The following is a 20,298-nucleotide window of genomic DNA, read 5'->3' as shown; positions in this document are numbered from 1 at the left end:
GGACCACCCTGCACAAGTTCAGCAAATGTTAAACAAGCAGTCCCTTCGAAGAGAAAAACACACCTCCTTCACCATTCCAAGTAGCTCCGCTTCGTAAGCAAGGACGTCTCCCATCATAAATGTCGGACGACTCTTGTAGTAGCACAACCTGCAATTACAATGTGAAGGGCTATACAAAACAGCACATAAGAAATAAAGCGTTGCTTTCAATCAAAATTAGCTTTTCCAAATCATAAAAAATCATCTGGCTTCAGAATCCAGCATCCTGCTGGCAGCTCCTGACAATTCTTTATTTTTATCTTTGTAAATCTATTTATTTGTGTTTTTCAAATTAAAATTTTACAATAACGTATCGACATACAATATAGAAACAAGATTCCACAGAATCTTCAGGACTTCCCTCCTCCCCTTTGTGGCTCCTATTGTTAGTCCTTTCCTCCTGCATCTTTTATAACAATCCAGACCTTTTGCATCTCCATTATGTCCATAATTCACCATTAAACTACAAGTGTTATTCCGATCCCACTAACGATTTTAGCTTTTTACAATGGTTTTTAAGATAGATTGTGAATTTTCAGGAGGATTTTCATAAAGAATAGGGGAATTTATAATGTCAGGCTGACCCTCCTCTACTAGGAAGAACCATGCATGCCAATGGGTGAGCATGTTCTCCCATAAGTCTAGTCCCACAACCACAGCCAGGGGATTGATGGCGGCTTGAGCTGGGCATTACATTCTGACCCTCCCAGCTACTGTTTGGAGTATCAGAATGGGCTTCGGGTTCACGAGCTCTTCCCTCCACCTGTCAACACGCTGCTCCGTGGCCGGGTTTCCTAGAACCAGCTGCAGAGTTGGAAGGGACCCCGAGGGTCATCTAGTCCAACCCCCTGCAATGCTGGGATCTGTAGCCCAAGGGTGGAGCGCGAAAACCCACCCCCCTTGCCTGTTGCAGGGGGTGCCAGCTGCTCCCAGGCTGCAGCTTCCCGAGGAGGTTCTCTGCGACTTTCCAAGCTTGGCTGCAGCACTATTTCTGTTTTTTTTTTTATTAAAAATTTTCCATTTCAAAAAAAAACACCAAAAAGGAAAAACAAAAAAAAGAAAACATATACAGTTTAAGACCCTTCTTTTCTATAACATATTTCTCTGACTTCCCCACATCTCCCCTTCTTATATTCCAATTTAAATTGTTAGTTCAACAAGTTCTTATCCCCAATTTTTAACCTTTTTATATTTAGTTGAATTTAAAAGACCATTTTTACAACATCAAAATTTATGCATCAATGTTCATTCTTAAATCTTAAATCCTTTTTTCTAAAGTCGACCCAAATTCCCTTCCACGAATTCCCCACTTTTCATATTAGTAACAAAACAGAATAAAAAGAAAAAAGATGAATTATAATTAGGCACCCTTTGGATCCCCAAACCCCACCCTGCAGCACCATTTCTGCACAGGCAGAAACCCAACAGGTGAGGCTCTGCTCCGCAGAGAGAGGCTATACCTCACCTGTTGAACTTCTTGCCCGTCGTGGAGGCGAGAGGAAGGGGGCGGGAAAGGTGCCTGGAGGAAAACCAACACCCCTCTGAGCATGTGCAGAGTGCCTTTCCCTTCTCCCCCACCCCCCCACCACGTCACAGCCACCGGGGTCTGCAGCCCGCAAGACGCAGCTTTCTTTCGGGAAACCCTCTCCTGCTCCTGCTCCCAATTCCCTCGGGCCTCGGGGTAAGGGAAACCCACCGACCCGGCTTACCTGCTCCGCTTCCCGAGGCTTCGGAGAGGAGTAGGCCGCGCTCCCTCTCCCCGTCGCCTAGCAACGGCAGTCCCGCTCCGGCCCCTCCCTTCGGGCTTCCAGCGGGTTCAAAGCCACGCGGCTCCTCGGAACCAATGGCAAGGGAGCGCTGCGTCACGTGGGCCTGTCAGCCAAACAGAGGCCGGGAAGAAGGTGGGGGAAGAAGCGTCCTAGCAACGGGCTGGCTGAGGGGGAGGAGGGGAGAGAAGGCTGCGAAGGCAGAAGCCCCAGAGGGATGCTGGGAAATTGCCTCTTCCCAAGGATGCTGGGGAAGAAGGGCATGATGGGAAATTCCCTCCCAAAAGGTTCTGGGGAAGATGGGGCAGTGAAGGGGTGGCCATTTTCTCACTTGGGCACAGATACTTTTAACTTTAGAGTGTTTTAAAAGAGTGGCTGTTGGCTTTCCTTGATTTTAATGTTTTATCTTTTTGTAAACCGCTATATAAATATTATTATATTATTATTATTATTATTTTATTTGCGTTTCTAATACAATTCTATATCTGGGAAACGAACGAAAAAATACAAAGACCAGAAAGAAGAAAACTCTGAAATAGAAAAAAATTAACAATTTTAAGATATTGTTTTCCTCCTCTGATTTCCCATCCTCTCCTTCCATGGTTCCTTTTGCCTCCTCTTTTTTCAAGTTTCTTGGTTCACGCCAATATTGCAACTGCTTATACAGTATACACATTAGTTTTTTCTTACCCTGCTGAAAATCTTACCATCCTGCTAGGTTAATTGTTTGTTTAGAACTCATTTTCATATATTCATTAAAAAATATCCAGTCCTCCTTATATTTTTCATCATTTTGATTTCTTCTTCTAGTGGTCATCCCTGCTAACTGTGTATTCTAACAGTTTAAAAAAATTGTGTACATTTAAAAAAAGTATACATTTTATGAAATAATTAATAAAATGAGTAAATACTTGAGAGCAAATACCTTGCTGAACTCAGTGGCGCTTGCTTGTCAATGGGCACTCACAGGGCACCCGCAGAATCAGTGTGCAAAGCACTGAACTAGAACTGGGATTTCCTCCCCACACCATTGGAAAGGCACACAGCCTCCTCCCCTGTCAGGTAGGTTGGGCCAGCCACTGACTCTCAACCCAGAGCCCACCTCACAGGGTTCTCATGGGGATTAAATGAGGCGAGCAGAAGGATGTATGTTACCTTGAGCTCCTTGGAGGAAAAGGTGGGATATAAATGCAGTTATTAAAACAGTAATAAATAAATAATAATAATAATAATATATAAACAGTTGCACTAGATGGAGTGCAAACAGTTGCACCAGGTTTCACTAACATACAGTGGTGCCCCGCAAGACGAATGCCTCGCAAGACGGAAAACTCGCTAGACGAAAGAGTTTTCCGTTTTGGAGGTGCTTCGCAAAACGAATTTCCTATGGGCTTGCTTCGCAAGACGACAACGTCTTGCGAGTTCCTGCTGGCTTTTTTTCCTCCCCCCCCCCTTTTCTAAGCCGCTAAGCCGCTTATCAGCTGATCCGATCAGCAGATAAGCCGCTAAAAGCCGCTAATAGCGCTAATCCGCTAATCCTTCAATGGGCTTGCTTCGCAAGACGAAAAAAACCGCTAGACGAAGAGAATCACAGAACGGATTCTTTTCGTCTTGCGAGGCACCACTGTAATGGGGATTTCCCACTCTCCTCCCCCATGTGTCATAATGTTCCTCCCCACCAAGAAACCCTGAGGGGGTCAATAAAAACCCCAGAACAGCATGCAAGAAATGCTTGCTCTGATGGAACTATCATAGTGTGACATTGTTGGGAGCTGAACTAGGGATCCTTTCTGATATAAGTATAAAAACTGCTCCTTTTCCCATATAGAGTCCTTTGTAGGTTCTCTAACAGTAGGAGAAAATAACAGAGACCAATCAGAGAATATTGAGAAGCAAAGCAGCTAGTAAGCCTGATCTTTATTAACTGTTGCAACAGGATGTTCCCCTCACACGCAGGAGAGGAGAAGGACCCAGAGCCATGCGCGCAAGCCCTTATACAGTGATACCTCTGGTTGCAAACGAGATTCATTCCGGAGGCCCATTCGCAACCTGAAAAGAACGCAACCCACATCTGCGCACGCGCGGGTCACGATTCGCCGCTTCTGCGCATGCACATGACGTCATTTTGCACATCTACACATGCACAAGTGGTGAAACCCGGAAGTAACCCTTTCCGGTACTTCCTGGTCGCCACGGGACGCAACCTGAAAACGCACAACCTGAAGCAAACATAACATGAGGTATGCCTGTATAGACATTTTAAATTGCCCACCCTGGAGTCCAAGAACACCCCCAGAAACATCATACATACATCACAGAAAAGGGGGTCTACAACAGAAATCTGAGTGTGTTGTTTATCTCCTGTCTGGCAAGTTACCTGATTGCATTATCTGGGTTTTGGCCACTCTTTTGTTATTATAACTACTTAATTCCTGAATCTGGGTCACAGGCTCACACCCTGTTCATATCTTGATTGTGCCCTTAAGGCACATGTGAGGAAAGAGACAATGGGGAGGTTTCCCACTTTGACCTTGCAGAGAAATATTTGAGGTCAATTTGTTCAGGACCTAATCTGTGGTGTTTCAGACATGTGGTTTATATATACAGTTATGAACATTTAATTTATATATATATCTATATATGACCTTAAAATTCTTATAACAATTTCCAACCCTACAATTCCATGATTATATGATTCCTCCCTTTGTTCCATTATTTTATTGGTTTTAGTTATTTGCATCTTTTCTTTGTAATAAACTTGATTGTTGTGCAGTATTGTTAGGTGTGATGCCATTGTTAATTTATGCCCATTGTGAACTGCGTTTGAATGCAGTATCTGCAGGAAAAGAGCATTTCAACAAACCTGGCTTGACAGCCTTGAAATATGAGTATCTCACCAGTTCCAATGATTAAGCTGTTTAAAGCCGTGCTTGGCTGGGACCAATTTAAACTATTTTATTGGGTGATTAAAGGAAAGTAGTGAAATAAAAAATATATTAAATGTTCATAAATGTACCAACCAAGCTCATACATAGATGTGTGGACCACATGTCTGGAGCAGCACAGGAGGACCACTCTGAAACCATTTCCATTCCCAAACTGGAGGTGGGGAAGCCTCCCCATTGTCTTTTTGTTCACAAATCCTGTCTTAAGTGCATATCTGTGTATGAATAGGGTGAGCCTGTGACCTGGCTCAGGAACTAAGTATTTATCATTACAAAAGACTGGCCAGGCTCCCCAGGGTATCCAATCAAGTAAGCATTAATAGGTAACCTGCCAGACAGGAGATAAACAACGCACTCAGATTTCTGTTGTAGACCGCCCTTTCTGTGATGTAGGTATGATGTGTCTGGGGGTGGTCTTGAGCTACACCCCTTCTGTGATGTATGTATGATGTATGGAAGTGTGGTCTGGAGCTCCAGGTCAGGGAATTTAAAATGTCTATAAAATGGCAGGCAGACCTTTGTTTGGGGTCCTCCTGCTTTCCTGCGTGTGAGGGGAGCACCCTATTGCAACAGATCAATAAAGATCAGGCTTTTGAGCTGCTTTGCTTCTCAATATTCTCTGGTTGGCCTCTGTTATTTTCTCTGACCGATGGAGAACCTGCAAAGGACTCTATAAGCGCTCTTGTGTCCTCCATAAGGGAATAAGGGCAGATTTACGTTTACTACAGTAAACTACATTTTAGGGGAATCAGCAACATCCTGCGTACGTATATACAGTGGTGCCTCACAAGACGAAATTAATTCGTTCTACGAGTTTTTTCGTCTTGCGAATTTTTCGTCTTGCAAAGCACGGTTTCCCATAGGAATGCGGTTTTAAGAAAAAGGAAACAAACTTGCAAGACGTTTTCGTCTTGCGAAGCAAGCCCATTGGGAAATTTGTCTTGCGAAGCAACTCAAAAAACCAAAAACTCTTTCGTCTTGCGAGTTTTTCGTCTTGCGAGGCATTCGTCTTGCGAGGTACCACTGTACAGGATTTTTTAAAATACTGATTTCACATAGCGTCATGGCTCCCCTTGGCTATGCCACAAAAGACTGAATGTTGCTTTGGGACTTTGTGGCCTCTGCCACAGTGTGACTTGTTCAGACAGGGCATTAGCCTTTGTCCTCTTCTGTTTATTCAAAAACAGGGTTGCTTTTTCTTGAAGACACAGAAATCTGCCTAACCTTTTGGTTTCTTGGAGAGTCACAAAGCCAAAGGCTTTGTTTTATGTAGCCGACATTGGCAGAGACTTTAAAGAGAAGCAGTGGTACGAAGACGTTTTCTCACAGAAGCGTGTGATAAATTGTAAAGACTTCTGGGAAAATTATTTTTAGAAAAAGAAGCCGCTGCCCTGGATGGCAGTGATCCATTTGTGTCCTCAAGCTGCAGCGCAGAGGAGAATTACAGCAAAAGGTTATCTTTAAAGTAAGATGAAGAAGCAGACTTGGACAAAGTTTCGCATCTGGTACAGCTTTTCTTTCATATAGCAGCCAAATGACTTAAAAGCAAGAAAATGAAGGGGAAATTATCTTCCCCGTTGTTTGTCCCCAACAATTAACATTCTGGTGGTAGGATAAGCAGCCTCACACAACCAAAATGCTTAAGTCCAACTAATGCATGTAGGGGTTAATGCTGTCCTGCCAGGCTTGGCTAGGTCATTCTTCCTCACCTTGGGAGGGAGGAAAGAAAGTCTATTGTTTCCCTCTGTCTATCCATGTGCAAAGAGGTCTGAGCTGGTTGCTCCAAGCTTAAACCGCATGGCTTTTCTACAAAGCCATTCTTGTGTTCCTATACCAAATAATTTAGGACCTTTCACCAGTTTGGAACTAACCTAAGTTTTGCTGCCTGTGTTTTCTGAATGCTGCATGGTAAAGCACATGAACCTGACCTTCGAAGAGTTTATAAGTAAACCATTTTTAACTTTCATAAATTTAGCGTCATTTCTATGATAGCGCAAGTGGGAAACTTTCGAATGAACTTAGAAGATTATATTTTAAAGGTCTAATAGCCTATACAGTCATACCTTGGGTTACAGACGCTTCAGGTTGCATTTTTTCGGGTTACAGACCGCCGAAACCCAGAAGTACGGGAATGGGTTACTTCCGGGTTTCGGCAGCCGTGCATGTACAGAAGTGCTAAATCGCATTTTGCGTATGCACAGAAGCGTTGAATCGCAAACCGCGCGTGCGCAGACGCACCACGGTGGGTTGCAAACATGCATCCCGTACGGATCACGTTCGCAAGCTGAGCATCCACTGTATTTCCATGCTTTACTTTGCTGCATATTTTCCCAAAATTTTCAGTCTGCTGGGGTTTCGTCACCACAGAGTACTTATCCCAAACCTCCTTAGGAAACATGGGTTGGGCGCACAAATGAAAGTCCACAAACACAGCTGCATGAAATTGGTGGCACATGGCAGCAATGGCAGTGGTGCGCTCCTCTGCTACCTCTTTGGCAACCTCCCCCCACCCCAGTGCTGCTGGTCTTCTCCCACGCTTGTGGATCTTTATTTCACCCCTTGTTCCTGATGGAGATCTTCACTCCTCCCTTCTTCCCAGGCGGGGAGGGGCAGCTCCATTTTGTGGTTTGACTCAGGTGTCAAAATGTCTTGGGCCGGCCTTGCCTAGAGACTTTGCACTACATTGGAAAAGTGGCCCAGTCAGCAAGCTTAGCTGTCAACTTACAGATTTGAAAATAAGGGACCAGCAGCCTCAAAAATAAGGGATCAGCAGCCAAAATAAGGGATTTTCCAAGCACAGGTATGTTCAACTTCTGAGCCCCTCCGAGCCAAAGGCAGAAAGCCCAGCCAGCAGCCAAACGAAGCCTCAAGCGGTGGTTCCCACAGCGCAGCAACCCAGCAAAGGGGATGCAGCAAGGGAAACCACCGTCACCTTTCCGCTGGGAAGCACTGAGCAAAGGCGAGTCCCCAGGCAACGTGGCCGATTTGATCGGCACAAGGCATGCAAGCTCCACCCCCTAGTCATTCTTAGACTCCTTATTGGGTGAGCAACGCAGCCAAGCAACCCAGTTGGAGCCTCCCTCCTCCCTGGCCGGCAGGGAGGGAGGGAGAGGAGCTGCTTCCTTTGAAACCCAGGAAATTTAAGGGACATCATCAATAAGGGACAGCAGCAGGACACGGCGCTGGGATAAGGGACTTTTCTGCCAAATAAGGGACGGTTGACAGCTATGCCTTGGGGATGAATTGGAAAATGCATATATCCTAGAAGGGAAAGTGAAGCTGCTGAAAGGTGCATACAGTATTTTACTGGAATGGGAAACAAAAGACGAGGTGGTGAAATCGGTCCTGATCAAATGGGCGCAAGATACAGGGCATAATTATACAATTTGAAGATTGGGAAAAACTGTGGAGAACAGATTTAAAATTTACAGACGGTTCCCTTTTGAAAGAAAACTATATAAAATGATGTCTAGATGGTATATAACTCCAGTACAGATTGCAAGAATGTATAAAACTGGGTCAAATGTATGTTGGAAGTGTAAAGAAAAAGAAGGGACATTTTACCATATGTGGTGGGAATGTGGAGAAATTAAAAAATTCTGGGAAATGATATATAATGAGTCAAAGAAAATGTTTAAATTAACATTTGTAAAAAAAACCAGAGACATTTTTGTTAAGGATTGTGACTTTAAAGAAGAATGGGAACTGTTTACCAACTACTTAAAAAAAACGACAAATTGAACTGGACTCCTTGGCAGGTTTTGAATAAACATACACAAGTTTATTGACTGTTAATATAATAGACAATTTAAGGATCTTTACAATTTTACAATATGCAGAGAACAACATGTGCTGAAAAATCAGAGAGAGGAACTGAGGGGGGAAATTGGGGAGGGGGGAATGATGAAGATGATATGATAATTTGTTATATTGAAATTATTAATAAAAATATTATCATTTTTTAAAAAAGGAAAATGCATATATCCATACAGGTTCCTTATTGCAGGAGGCTCCCAAAACGGAAAGCAGAGGGCCCGACATTAAACTGGAAACGGCTTCGGAGTTGCGATATAAATTATCAGCGGCATTTTGCAGCCCGGCCCAAGGGCAGCCACACGCCAGAGAAACCGCAGCCAACTGTGAAGCAAATTGTCAAGCTGTGAAATGCAAAGCTAGTTGAAGAGAGGAGGCCGAGGGAGATGTTTTTAGAATCGACCACATGAGGGAAAGATGTTTGCATGGCGGGTATCCTGTCCAATTCCACCACCACCCCAGACTCTGTGCTTTGTCTCTCTCAGGAAACGGATTTAGCTCAGTGGTGGAGCATCTGTTTTACACAAGAAGGTCTCGGGTTCAAGTCCCGGTGGCATCCCCAGTTAGGGCTGGGAGAGAGCTCCCGCTAAAGACCTCCCTGCGTTCCTAGGACCTGTCGTCTTGTCTAGGAAGTGTAATAAACGAAAATCTGCCCTTGTCCCCTTATGGGGGACACAAGAGCCCTTATAGAGTCCTTACGAAGGTTCCCTATTGGTAGGAGAAAATAACAGAGGCCAACCAGAGAATATTGAGAAGCAAAGCAGCTCGTAAGCCTGATCTTTATTGATCTGTTGCAACAGGGTGCTCCTCTCACACGCAGGAAAGGAGGAGGACCCAGAACCAAGGTGCGCCTGCCCTTATATAGGCATTTTAAATTGCCTGCCTTGGAGCTCAAGACCACCCCCAGAAACATAATACATATATCAAAGAAGGGGTGTACTTACATCACAGAAAAGGCGGTCTACAGCAGAAATCTGAGTGCGTTGTTTATTTCCTGTCTGGCATGTTACCTATTAATGGTCACTTGATTGGATACCCTGGGGAGCCTAGCCAGGCTTTTATAATGATAAATACTTAGTTCCTGAGCCAGGTCACAGGCTCACCCTATTCATACACAGACATACCCTTAAGACAGGATTTGTGAACAAAAAGACAATGGGGAGGCTCCTCCATTTTCCTTTGACTTTGCAGAGAAAACATTTGGTCAGTTTGGGAGCCAAAATGGCTTCATGGCTGTTTTCCTGTGCTGCTTCAGACATGCGGTTTATATATTTATGTACGTGTTTGCTTGGAACATTTCTTATATATATAAGGCCTTAATTTTTTTTATTTCAGAAGTGTAGCATGAGGAGAAGAATGAAGTGCCCCTGAACATGAACAGAGTGCCCTTTCCTTCACCGCACTACAACTATGGTCGGACTAGGAACTGGGAGACCACGGTTCGAATCCCCAATTGGACAAGAAGCTCAAGGGGTGATTTTGAGTCCCGGTCCCTGTCTTTCAGCCTAACTTACCTCAGAGGGCTGTTTTGAGGATTTAATAAGGAGACCGAGAGCCACGTCCACCGCTTTGAGCTCCTTAGAGGAAATGTTGGGATATAAATTTCAATAAAACGAGTAAATAGATCAGCTCCCAAACTTCTAGAATGAGGAAGAAGGGGTTCCAAAAAGCACGACTTTTTCCGTGCCAGTTTAGGATCAGCCCACGAACTATTAATACCAGAGTTTAAGCTTCCACAAAAAAAGAAACTAGGCTAAGGCAAAGGTGAACCTCAGATGGGCACCCCAATTTGCGGGCTGTGAGACCAAAGATGGTTTTCTGTGTCTCAGGCCGCAGGTTCCAGCTGTCCTGCCAGCGAGGAGAATAAAAAAAGCATTTAACTCAGGCCCCGCCATCTCATAAACATCTCAGCACTGCAGTTTTTAATAATCCCAGTGGCTCCACCAGACTCTCGTGAGACAAGAAGTAGCCCTATATGTCAAACGACTGGTTTTGGGTACCTTTTTAAAAAGAAAAAAAACTACAAATCTACAAGCTCTCTATTTGTATTTATCTTTCCTCCCCAATTTATTATAGCTCAAAAAATAAAAACCGCTCTGAAAGCCAATACGAAACAAATGCCTCTTTTTAGCTAGAGACTCAAAGGTTTTTAGACACGATGAGCCGCACGGCTGCTGGTATCCTCACGAGATTTTGCCATAACGACCTGTGTTTTCTCTTTGTGGAGTTTATTTAACTTGCAGGATGATGAGGAGCTGCCCATAGACAGGGTGGGCTCTGTCTACTCATTTTTGCTGCTGGCAAAGCTTATCTCTGGCTTTGTGGTTCTGGGAGGTCGGTGGAAACTCATCCAAAGAGGCAGCGGTCAGGAAAAGATAGACAGGGTTAGTCAGCGGTAGGAGTTGCTATTATCTGTCTTCAATTCAAAAAACGCCAGGATTAAATCAATGTCGAGTAAGAGACAGACTTCAGGCGAGCGCCATGTTGGGAGTCTTGGGATGCCGCTCGGCTTGTATTGGAGGCTGGCGGGTCTATAAAGGAAAGAGAAGACCCTCCAAAAGAGTCCCAGGTGTAATAAACAAAAATCTGCCCTTATGGTGGGACGCAAGAGCCCTTATATAGTCCTTTGTAGGTTCTCCATCGGTCAGAGAAAATAACAGAGGCCAACCAGAGAATATTGAGAAGCAAAGCAGCTCGTAAGCCTGATCTTTATTGATTCTGTTGCAGCAGGGTGCTCCCCTCACACGCAGGAAAGGAGGAGGACCCAGAACCAAGGTGTGCCTGTCCTTATATAGACATTTTAAATTGTCCGCCTTGGAGTCCAAGACCAACCCCAGAAACATCATACATTCATCACAGAAGGGGTGTAGCTCAAGACCACCCCCCAGATACATCATACCTACATCACAGAAAGGGCGGTCTACAACAGAAATCTGAGTGCGTTGGTTATCTCCTGTCTGGCAGGTTACCTGTTAATGCTTACTTGATTGGATACCCTGGGGAGCCTGGCCAGTCTTTTCTAATAACAAATAGCTCCTGAGCCAGGTCACAGGCTCACCCTATTCATACACAGACATACCCATAAGACAGGATTTCTGAAGGAGGAGAAAATGGGGAGGCTTTTCCATTTTCCTTCGACCTTGCAGAGAAATATTTGAGATCAATTTGGGAGGGACAAAATGGTTTCAGGACTTTTTCTGTGGGGTTTCAGACATGTGGTTTATATATACAGTTATGTGTGTATATATATCTATATATCTATGAATGACCTTAATTTTTTTATTTCACAGGGGTCAGCAAAGTTTTTCATCAGGGGGCCAGTCCACCATCCCTCAGACCATGTGGGGCGGGCGGACTATTTTTTTTTGGGGGGGGGAATATGAACAAATTCCTATGCCCCACAAATAACCCAGAGATGCATTTTAAATAAAAGGACACATTCTACTCATCTAAAAACATGCCGATTCCCAGACCGTCCGCAGGCTGGATTGAGAAGGCAATTGGGCCAGATCCGGCCCCCAAGCCTTAGGTTGCCCACCCCTGCTCCAAGCTCACTAGGCTGTCCTTTAACCTGCGCTGGCCTTTGAATACTCTCAGGGTTATTTTCCTTTTTTCCTTCTTCATGGAGGATTAAGGGTATTGGCGGCTGAAGCCACACTGGGTGAGTCCTGCCTTTATCATTGTCACAGGCAATCATAGAATTGTAGAGTGCGAAGGGGCCCCGAGTCATCTAGTCCTTAAAAAAAAAAAAATTATTCATTTTTCATTTTCGTTCATTACATACATCTCAAATTCTTAACGTTTACTATATATTCCTCCCTCCCTCCTCTCCACAACTTCCCCCAACTTGTGTTTCTGGTTTGTTTCTATTTTCACCCGCTTTGCTATCTCTCAACAGAAAAAGTTATTAATAACATAACATCAAAACTTAAAAACATAAAAATAAAATTAAATACATCTTATTTCACTATCTTCCAAACATTTTCTGATGCTAATAATGTGGATGTTTGTTTAAATCCTGCCATCAAGTCTATTGCCTTTCTTTGTTTCTGCAAATATAATATGAATGGTTCCCCATCTTTTTCAAAGTCTCTGTTGTCTTTTTCTCTTAGTCTTTCTCTTAGTCTTAGACCGAGTCATCTAGTCCAACCCCCTGGCTATCATATCACCTCTCAGTCTCAGGCTAAAGGTACCCAGCTCCTTCAACCGTTCCTCATCAGGCTTGCTTCCCAGACCCTTGATCATCTTGTTCGCCTTCCTCTGCACACCTTCCAGCTTGTCAATATCCTCCTTAAATTGTGGTGCCCAGAACTGGACACAGGACTCCAGGAGAGGTCTGAACAGAGCAGAATAGAGTGGCACTATTCCTTCCCTTGATCTGGACACTAGACTTCTGTTGATAAATGACCTCGGTCCTGTATACCTGAAGGAGCGTCTCCACCCCCATTGTTCAGCCCGGACACTGAGGTCCAGCTCCGAGGGCCTTCTGGCGGTTCCCTTGCTGCGAGAAGTGAGGTTACAGGGAACCATGCAGAGGGCCTTCTCAGTGGTGGCACCTGCCCTGTGGAACGCCCTCCCATCAGATGTCAAGGCAATAAACAACTATTTTACTTTTAAAAGACAACTGAAGGCGGCCCTGTTTAGGGAAGTTTTTAATGTCTGACGCTGTATTGTTTTTAATATTGTGTTGGAAGCCGCCCAGAGTGGCTGGGGAAACCCAGCCAGATGGGAGGGGTATAAATAATTTATTATTATTATCATTACTACTACTACTACTACTACTACTATTATTATTATTATTATTATTATTATTATTATGCAATAAACCTCTGAATACCAGATGCTGGAAATCATAGGAGGTGAAAGTACTGTTGTTCTCAAATCCTGCTTGTGACCTTTCCATAGGCACCAGGTCGCATACTATGGCAATAAGATGCTAGACTAGATATAACAACAACAACAACAACAACAACAATTTATTATTTATACCCCGCCCATCTGGCTGAGTTTCCCCAGCCACTCTGGGCGGCTCCCAATCAAGTGTTAAAAACAGTACAGCGTTAAATATTAAAAACTTCCCTAAACAGGGCTGCCTTCAGATGTCTTTTAAAGATAGGATAGCTGCTTATTTCCTTCACATCTGGTGGGAGGGCGTTCCACAGGGAGGGCGCCACTACCGAGAAGGCCCTCTGCCTGGTTCCCTGTAACCTCACTTCTCGCAATGAGGGAACCGCCAGAAGGCCATTGGAGCTGGACCTCAGTGTCCGGGTAGAACGATGGGGGTGGAGACGCTCCTTCAGGTCTACTGGGCTGCGGCCGTTTAGGGCTTTAAAGGTCAGCACCAACACTTTGAATTGTGCTCAGAAACGTACTGGGAGCCAATGCAGATGGGCTTCTGGTCTGATCCAGCAGCCAAGCCCTTCTTGTGCTCTCCTCTCTGCCGTACGCAGGCACCCACCCCACCCACAAGGGCATTTTTCTCAGCCCAGAATCCCTACCAAGCTGTGATCTCCCCAAGCCTCCCTTTGCACAGGCACAAACTGGCTCTGCGTCAACATATTAATACCTTTTCCAGTAACTAAGGCTGTGCAGAGCCAGGCCGTCAGTCATCGATGTCCCAGGGATAGAAGGGCAGCGTGTCTCGTCCAAAGGAATCATGCGTGTTTCTGCAGCATTTCGTTTTCACCAGCTTGGCTGAAGGGGAAGGAACAGGGTGGCGTAGCAGAAGAGGATGCTTCACTGCAAGGTCTCCTGGCAGGCGCAAAAAATCTGCGTTCCACATGCAAAGCGGAGGACGTGGCTGCCTTCTGTCCGTTCCCCACCCTTCCCAGTTACATGGCACAATTGCGGGAGACTGTAAGGCTTGTTATATAAGCTGTGGGAGCTTGACTTGCAATAGGCATGTCAATTAAGTCTGCAAGGATCTGGCAACGTCCCACGGAAGATCGCCAATGGACCAAAAAGACGCTGGCCCAACTAATTCTTCTTTTGAAGTCTCCGGACCAGTTTGATGGAGGTTATGTGTTTAAAAGGCAGAAGAAATGTGTCCTCGTTGCCAGGGCTTTTCCCCCCTCTGGGACTTGCTGGAACCTCTTAGGTGGGCACCATTGCCATTCTAAGAAGACAAGGGAGGTGTTCATGTTGAGTCCCTGCACCTCTTTTTCTAGAAAAAGTGTTGTTGTTTAGTCGTTTAGTCGTGTCTGACTCTTTGTAACCCCCTGGACCAGAGCACGCCAGGCACTCCTGTCTTCCACTGCCTCCCACAACTTGGTCAAACTCATGTTCGTAGCTTCGAGAACACTGTCCCACCATCTTGTCCTCTGCCGTCCCCTTCTCCTTGTGCCCTCCATCTTTCCCAACATCAGGGTCTTTTCCAGGGAGTCTTCTCTTCTCATGAGGTGGAAAAGTCTTGGAGCCTCAGCTTCAGGATCTGTCCTTCCAGTGAGCACTCAGGGCTGATTTCCTTAAGAATGGAGAGGTTGGATCTTCTTGCCAGGTTTTATTCTGAGTCCAGGTCAGCAGCAACATCCTCCATATTAAGAGCAGGTGAATTCTCTAACTGTGGATTCTGTCATAGACAAAAACACAACCACCATCCAATTCTAGCAGTCAAGGGGATGGTATCAGCAGGCTCAGGGGTTCATTGATGGAAGAAATTAAATAAACTCCGGGGTTTGCTAATGTTTAAAAAAACACTGAGGGGTGTGGAGAATGAAGCAGGAAAGAAACTTCCCATAAATGAAGCCCAAATGTACTCAGGATGCTAACTGGGAACCAGGGAGTGGACTATGGTACTGTACAGTGGTACCTCGGGTCAGGAACTTATTCGTTCCGGAGGTCCGTACTTAACCTGAAACTGTTCTTAACCTGATGCATCACTTTAGCTAATGGGGCCTCCTGCTGCCGCTGTGCTTCCGGAGCATGATTTCTGTTCTCATCCTGAAGCAAAGTTCTTAACCCGAGGTACTACTTCTGGGTTAGTGGAGTCTGTAACCTGAAACGTATGTAACCTGAAGCGTATGTAACCTGAGGTACCACTGTATTGTATTTGATAGGAGAGTGACAGTAACATTCTTTTTTAATAAAAAAATTCCTTCCTGTAGCACCTTAAAGACCAACTAAGTTAGTTCTTGGTATAAGCTTTCATGTGCATGCACACTTCTTCAGATACCTTTTTTAATGCTATTGTGATTGTTGTGAGGTGCTTTGAGCTCCACACGTGTCGCTGGAAAAGCAGAATACAAATATTAAATCAAAATCAGAGTGGCATGACTGGCTGACTAGAAATCCGTGCAAACACTACTACATGTGCCAGACCTTCAAGTTTTCCATTCTGATCCAATATCTACATACAGGGAAGGTTAGAATCCTCAAAACAGCGACACGTGGAACACCATAAGAGAAGCATACCATACTGTGGTTATTGCCAATATGCCAATTTAGGAACTGAATGGACTATCTCCTGACAATCCATTGGACTTTAATTTCTCATGATACATTCTGTTTGCATGATGTGTTGATCTACGGAATTACACATTGTGAGATATGGTGAATTGTGTTTGATATAGAAGTTACACAGCCTGTTATGCTGTGTGTGTTGTGACTAGAAATCCAGGCAGGAGCTATGCTGCAACCTTGCATTTCAAGTTGCAATAGCTTTCACCTTGTGCGCATGCTTCATCCGGGTAGCCAACGCATGCGCACTCAGGTGCCCGGTTGAGCTTCTCCATGCACGATGGCACAGTGCGCCTGGGCAGCTCTCCACAGTTGTTGCAAGTGGGAGAAAGGGTGTGTGCCACCCCTGTCGGGTACCAAAATTCAGGGGACGAGCACAAACCACCATCCTCAAGCTGCAGCTGGTCTCTCTCTCTCTCCCTCTCTCTCTCTCTGCACAGCCCAGCAAATACCTGTCTTGGTAAAACCACAGAAATGTTACAGGACGGAATTCTTCCCTGCATGCCTCATCGCCGCCCAGCAGGATTCGCATCAACAAACGACTAAAGTAAACGCCGATCTCACTGTGCTCCTATTGTCTGCCCAAGCCCTCCTGGCCTCTTCGGTTTCCTTCAAGCGGCACATTATAGACCCCAGAGCTGTTCATTTTCGCCCGCTGGGTGCCAACACAAAGAGGAAATATGTAAACAGGCGTTAGCCTTGTGTGTGTACACACACACACACACACACACAGCAGCTGCAAGCGGGTGGATAGGGAGCCAGGATGTGGAGTTCAGCTGGCTGCTCTTGAAAAATCACTTGCCTCCCTTTCTTAAGGTGGATTGACATGCTCCCTTGGCAAACGCGTGTTTCCAGACCGGCATTTGACAGGTAAAATCCTAGGAATATATAGCTCAGGCCCTGGTTATCTGAAAACTGCATCCTCCTATATGAACCTGCCTGGGTCTGAGATCTGCAGGAGAGACCCTTCTCTCAGTTCTGCCACCCTCACAAGCACCCTTGGTGGACACGTAGGAGAGGGCCTTCGCAGTGGCTGGTCCTCCAAGACTTTGGAATCCCCTTGCTTGAGAGGCCAGACTGGCTCCCTCCTTGTCCTTCTGCCAGCAAGTGAAGTCCTTATTCCGACAGGCCTTTTGAGATGATAGATAGATAGATAGATAGATAGATAGATAGATAGATGATAGATAGATAGATAGATAGATAGATAGATAGATAGATAGATAGAGAACAGGGCTTTTAACAGTGCTGTGCTATTTTTATTATCTGTATTTTAATAGAATTGTTTTTATACTGCTCTAATCCTATTGTTTAATTACTTTTTAAGTATTCTTTGTTCATCTGTTTTTAGCTTTTCTGCATTTTATCTGCATTGTTTCAATTTGTTCTAGTTACAGGTGTGATAGGAATTTTATGGTTTTAGATATATAGTAATGTTCATAACTGCACATACATAGATCAGTACAGGAAGGCCAACGTGGAACCATTTTGATTCCTAAACTGACCAAATCCTTTCTCTGCAAGGTTAAAAATGGAAAAGCCTCCCCATTGTCTCTTTCTTTAATCTGTGTTTGAATAAGGTGTGAGCCTGTGACCTGGCCCAGGAAATAAGTATTTTAGCATTACAAAAGAATGGCCAGGCTCCCCAGAAAATCCAATCAAGTAACCTGCTAGACAGGAGATAAACAAGGAGAAGAGAAAAACAACATTTAAATTTCTGTGATGTAGGTGGGATGTATCTGAGGGGTGGTCTTAGGTTACACCCCTTCTGTGATGTACGCATAATGTTTCTGGGGGTGGTCCTGATCTAGAGAAGGGGAATTTCAAAAGTCTTTATAAGGCCTTGCAGGCTATTGTTCTGGGTCCTCTTCCTCTCCTGCGTGTGAGGGGGGTACCCTGTTGCAACAGATCAATAAAGATCAAGCTTACTAGCTGCTTTGCTTCTCAATATTCTCTGGTTGGCCTCTGTTATTTTCTCCTACCAATAGGGAACCTATGTAAGGACTCTATATGGGCTCTTGGATACCCCATAAGGGGAAAGGGCATATTTTTATTTACAACAGATGGCGACCACGCACGAAGGGACTTTTGGTTACCCGGATTCTGGAGGCGAGGAAGGACTGGTTATCCAGCGCGCACCAGGCAGTTTGCCAGGAGGAATAACCAGTCTTCCATCGGTCCCAGGGTCTGGCAATAACTTGGAGTTCAGCGAGGCTAACCAGGGGAAGCAAAGCTTGATCAGGCCGGCCTTAAACAACCAGTCAAGAGATCCCAGAATCACCAGGACAGCGCTTGCGAAGTGAGTATGAGTAGGAAAAATGGGTAGTGGGGTGGGATTCTGCAAACCACAGCAAACCTATATTTCTCAAATCCTTACTTCTTTCCTCACTTTAACTCTTGAAAAAATTGCCTTCTACTCCTTTCTGTCCCCTCGATCTCAACACCAGCCTTAGCCCTTCGGAGTATGCCCAGGCAAAGGTTGTGTGTGATTTCTTCCACTTAATTCTTTATGCCAACCTATTCCTTCGGAGTTTTGCCCAGAAAGGTTGTGCAATTTCTTCTGCACTGAAAACTAACTTCCAGCGCAGCCGCACCTCTGCCATGGCGATCTTTGTTAGAAATGACCTGTGAACAGAGAACGCAAGGGCGCTGAATTCCTTTCCATCTTTCATATTCCAGAGTCTCAATCTGGCATTGCAAGTGTGCAAGCGTTCAGTAGGGACTCTGAGTTAGATTGTAAAAGGCAGGGAGGTTGCTGTGAGTTGTAGAATAGAGATTAAGTGAGGTATCCCCAGGTTTTTTCCCTTGGATCCCCAAGTTTTCCCCTCGGAGATTTGTCCAGGTATCCCCAGGTTTTTTCCCTTGGATCCCCAAGTTTTCCCCTCGGAGATTTGTCCAGGTTTCCCCAAGTTTTCCCCTCGGATCCCCAGGTTTTTCCCCTCGGAGATTTGTCCAGGTATCCCCAGGTTTTTTCCCTTGGATCCCCAAGTTTTCCCCTCGGAGATTTGTCCAGGTTTCCCCAAGTTTTCCCCTCGGATCCCCAGGTTTTCCCCTCGGAGATTTGTCCAGGTTTCCCTAAGTTTTCCCCTCGGATCCCCAGGTTTTTCCCATCGGAGATTTGTCCAGGTATCCCCAAGTTTTTTGTCCAGGTTTCCCCTTTTCCGGACCCTTCGGAGTTTTGCCCAGGTCCAAAACCCTTTTAATTGAAAATGGGTGCACCTCAGTCAAAAGAAAAATAGTCCCCAGACCCCTGGCGTGAAAGAAGCCCAGTTGGTGCTTACTTCCCGCCTGGACTCTGACAGTCCCCTTCAATTTGTGTTTAAGAAACGTTTTTCCCTGTGTTTAAATTGTACTTAGGTAACATCCAGCAGCTGCTTATCTTAAATGTGCCATCTAAAATAAAAATGCAAGCTTGCTCCAAATTCTAAATCTAAGGAAGCCATGTTGAACCTTATCAGTCTTAAAAGCAAGACAAAATGGAGAATGGAGTGTGCAAATGTTTGTTATTTGAGAGAGGCTCTAAAAGAGTTTTCCTCCCAAGTGGTAAAATCCTGTATACGTGCTACTTGTGTTCTGAAAGGGGAATTACCCCACCTCCTTCCTCTAGTTTAAGTGAGGAGGGCGATTTAAGTCTAATGGTAAATGTTTTGTTGTAACTTTTGAGTTTGCAAGTATACCTGTGTTCCAGTCTAAGTTAACCTAATGTTTCTGCTGCAAAAGCCTAGTTGAGCCAACTGCTCTCTCAAGCTAAGATGCAGTGTATGTATTTCATTAAGCATATGCCTATGAAAGTATGGTGTTCCTTCTAAGAAAAATATCTGAGTCCAGTTTTAACTTTGATCTGGTTGGACAGAAGAGTTATTGTAAGGCTCCTGATATCAGTCTCTATAAGACGTCCTGGCCTCTTTTCTTAGAAAATGCCCCCCCTTGTTTCATTCTGTCTCTTTCAGGGTTTTTTCCCCTTCTCCTTCTTATTCTGTGCCAGGTAAATTTACTCCCGAGTAAGCTTCCTTTAAAGGAAACTGCAAAGGGGGGGGGGCATAAATTAGGCTTACTATTCCTCTGCAAGTTCAGGAAAAATTGTTCACTCTTGTATTCCTTTTAAATCAAATCTATGGCTGTTTAAACTTTGCTTTATAAAAGATCCTCTCCCTATCTTAGGAAAAATGTTAACTTCAATCTTCTTTTAAAGATAATTTCTATAGGAATTTTCACTCTTTAGTCTAAGGAAGTAAACACTCACTCAAACTAGCTTCAAGATCTGCTAAAAGGGTTGGGTACTT

The 20,298-nt window shown here is 44.7% G+C and overlaps 1 protein-coding gene and 1 long non-coding RNA gene across 6 annotated transcripts in view; one reads left to right on the top strand and one right to left on the bottom strand.

Annotated features, from left to right (window-relative positions):
- Positions 1–1,871, bottom strand: part of ARMC9 (armadillo repeat containing 9) — a 98,275-nt gene extending 96,404 nt beyond the window's left edge. For 3 of the 5 annotated variants that reach the window (XM_081190156.1, XM_081190158.1, XM_081190157.1), the window contains exons 1-2: positions 1,749–1,871; positions 64–148 (exon numbers count right to left, since the gene is read on the bottom strand). In XM_081190156.1, the coding sequence (XP_081046282.1) occupies positions 64–117 (54 nt within the window). In that variant the 5' untranslated portion in view covers positions 118–148; positions 1,749–1,871. Of the gene's footprint in view, positions 1–63; positions 149–1,504; positions 1,575–1,748 lie in introns of those variants that run through there. The other 2 variants (XM_081190159.1, XM_081190160.1) reach the window with 2 other exon arrangements.
- Positions 1,872–1,984: 113 nt separating this feature from the next.
- Positions 1,985–10,188, top strand: LOC308585243. The gene is made up of 2 exons (XR_014007190.1): positions 1,985–2,092; positions 9,899–10,188. It is a non-coding gene; the product is annotated as an uncharacterized lncRNA (long non-coding RNA).
- Positions 10,189–20,298: the final 10,110 nt, after the last annotated feature.

The sequence above is a fragment of the Podarcis bocagei genome (genome assembly GCF_964188305.1).
Source record: "Podarcis bocagei genome assembly, chromosome: 4".
Classification (NCBI taxonomy): domain Eukaryota; kingdom Metazoa; phylum Chordata; class Lepidosauria; order Squamata; family Lacertidae; genus Podarcis; species Podarcis bocagei.
Note: the sequence above shows the minus strand (reverse complement) of the source record. Positions and strands in the feature narration are given on the sequence as shown.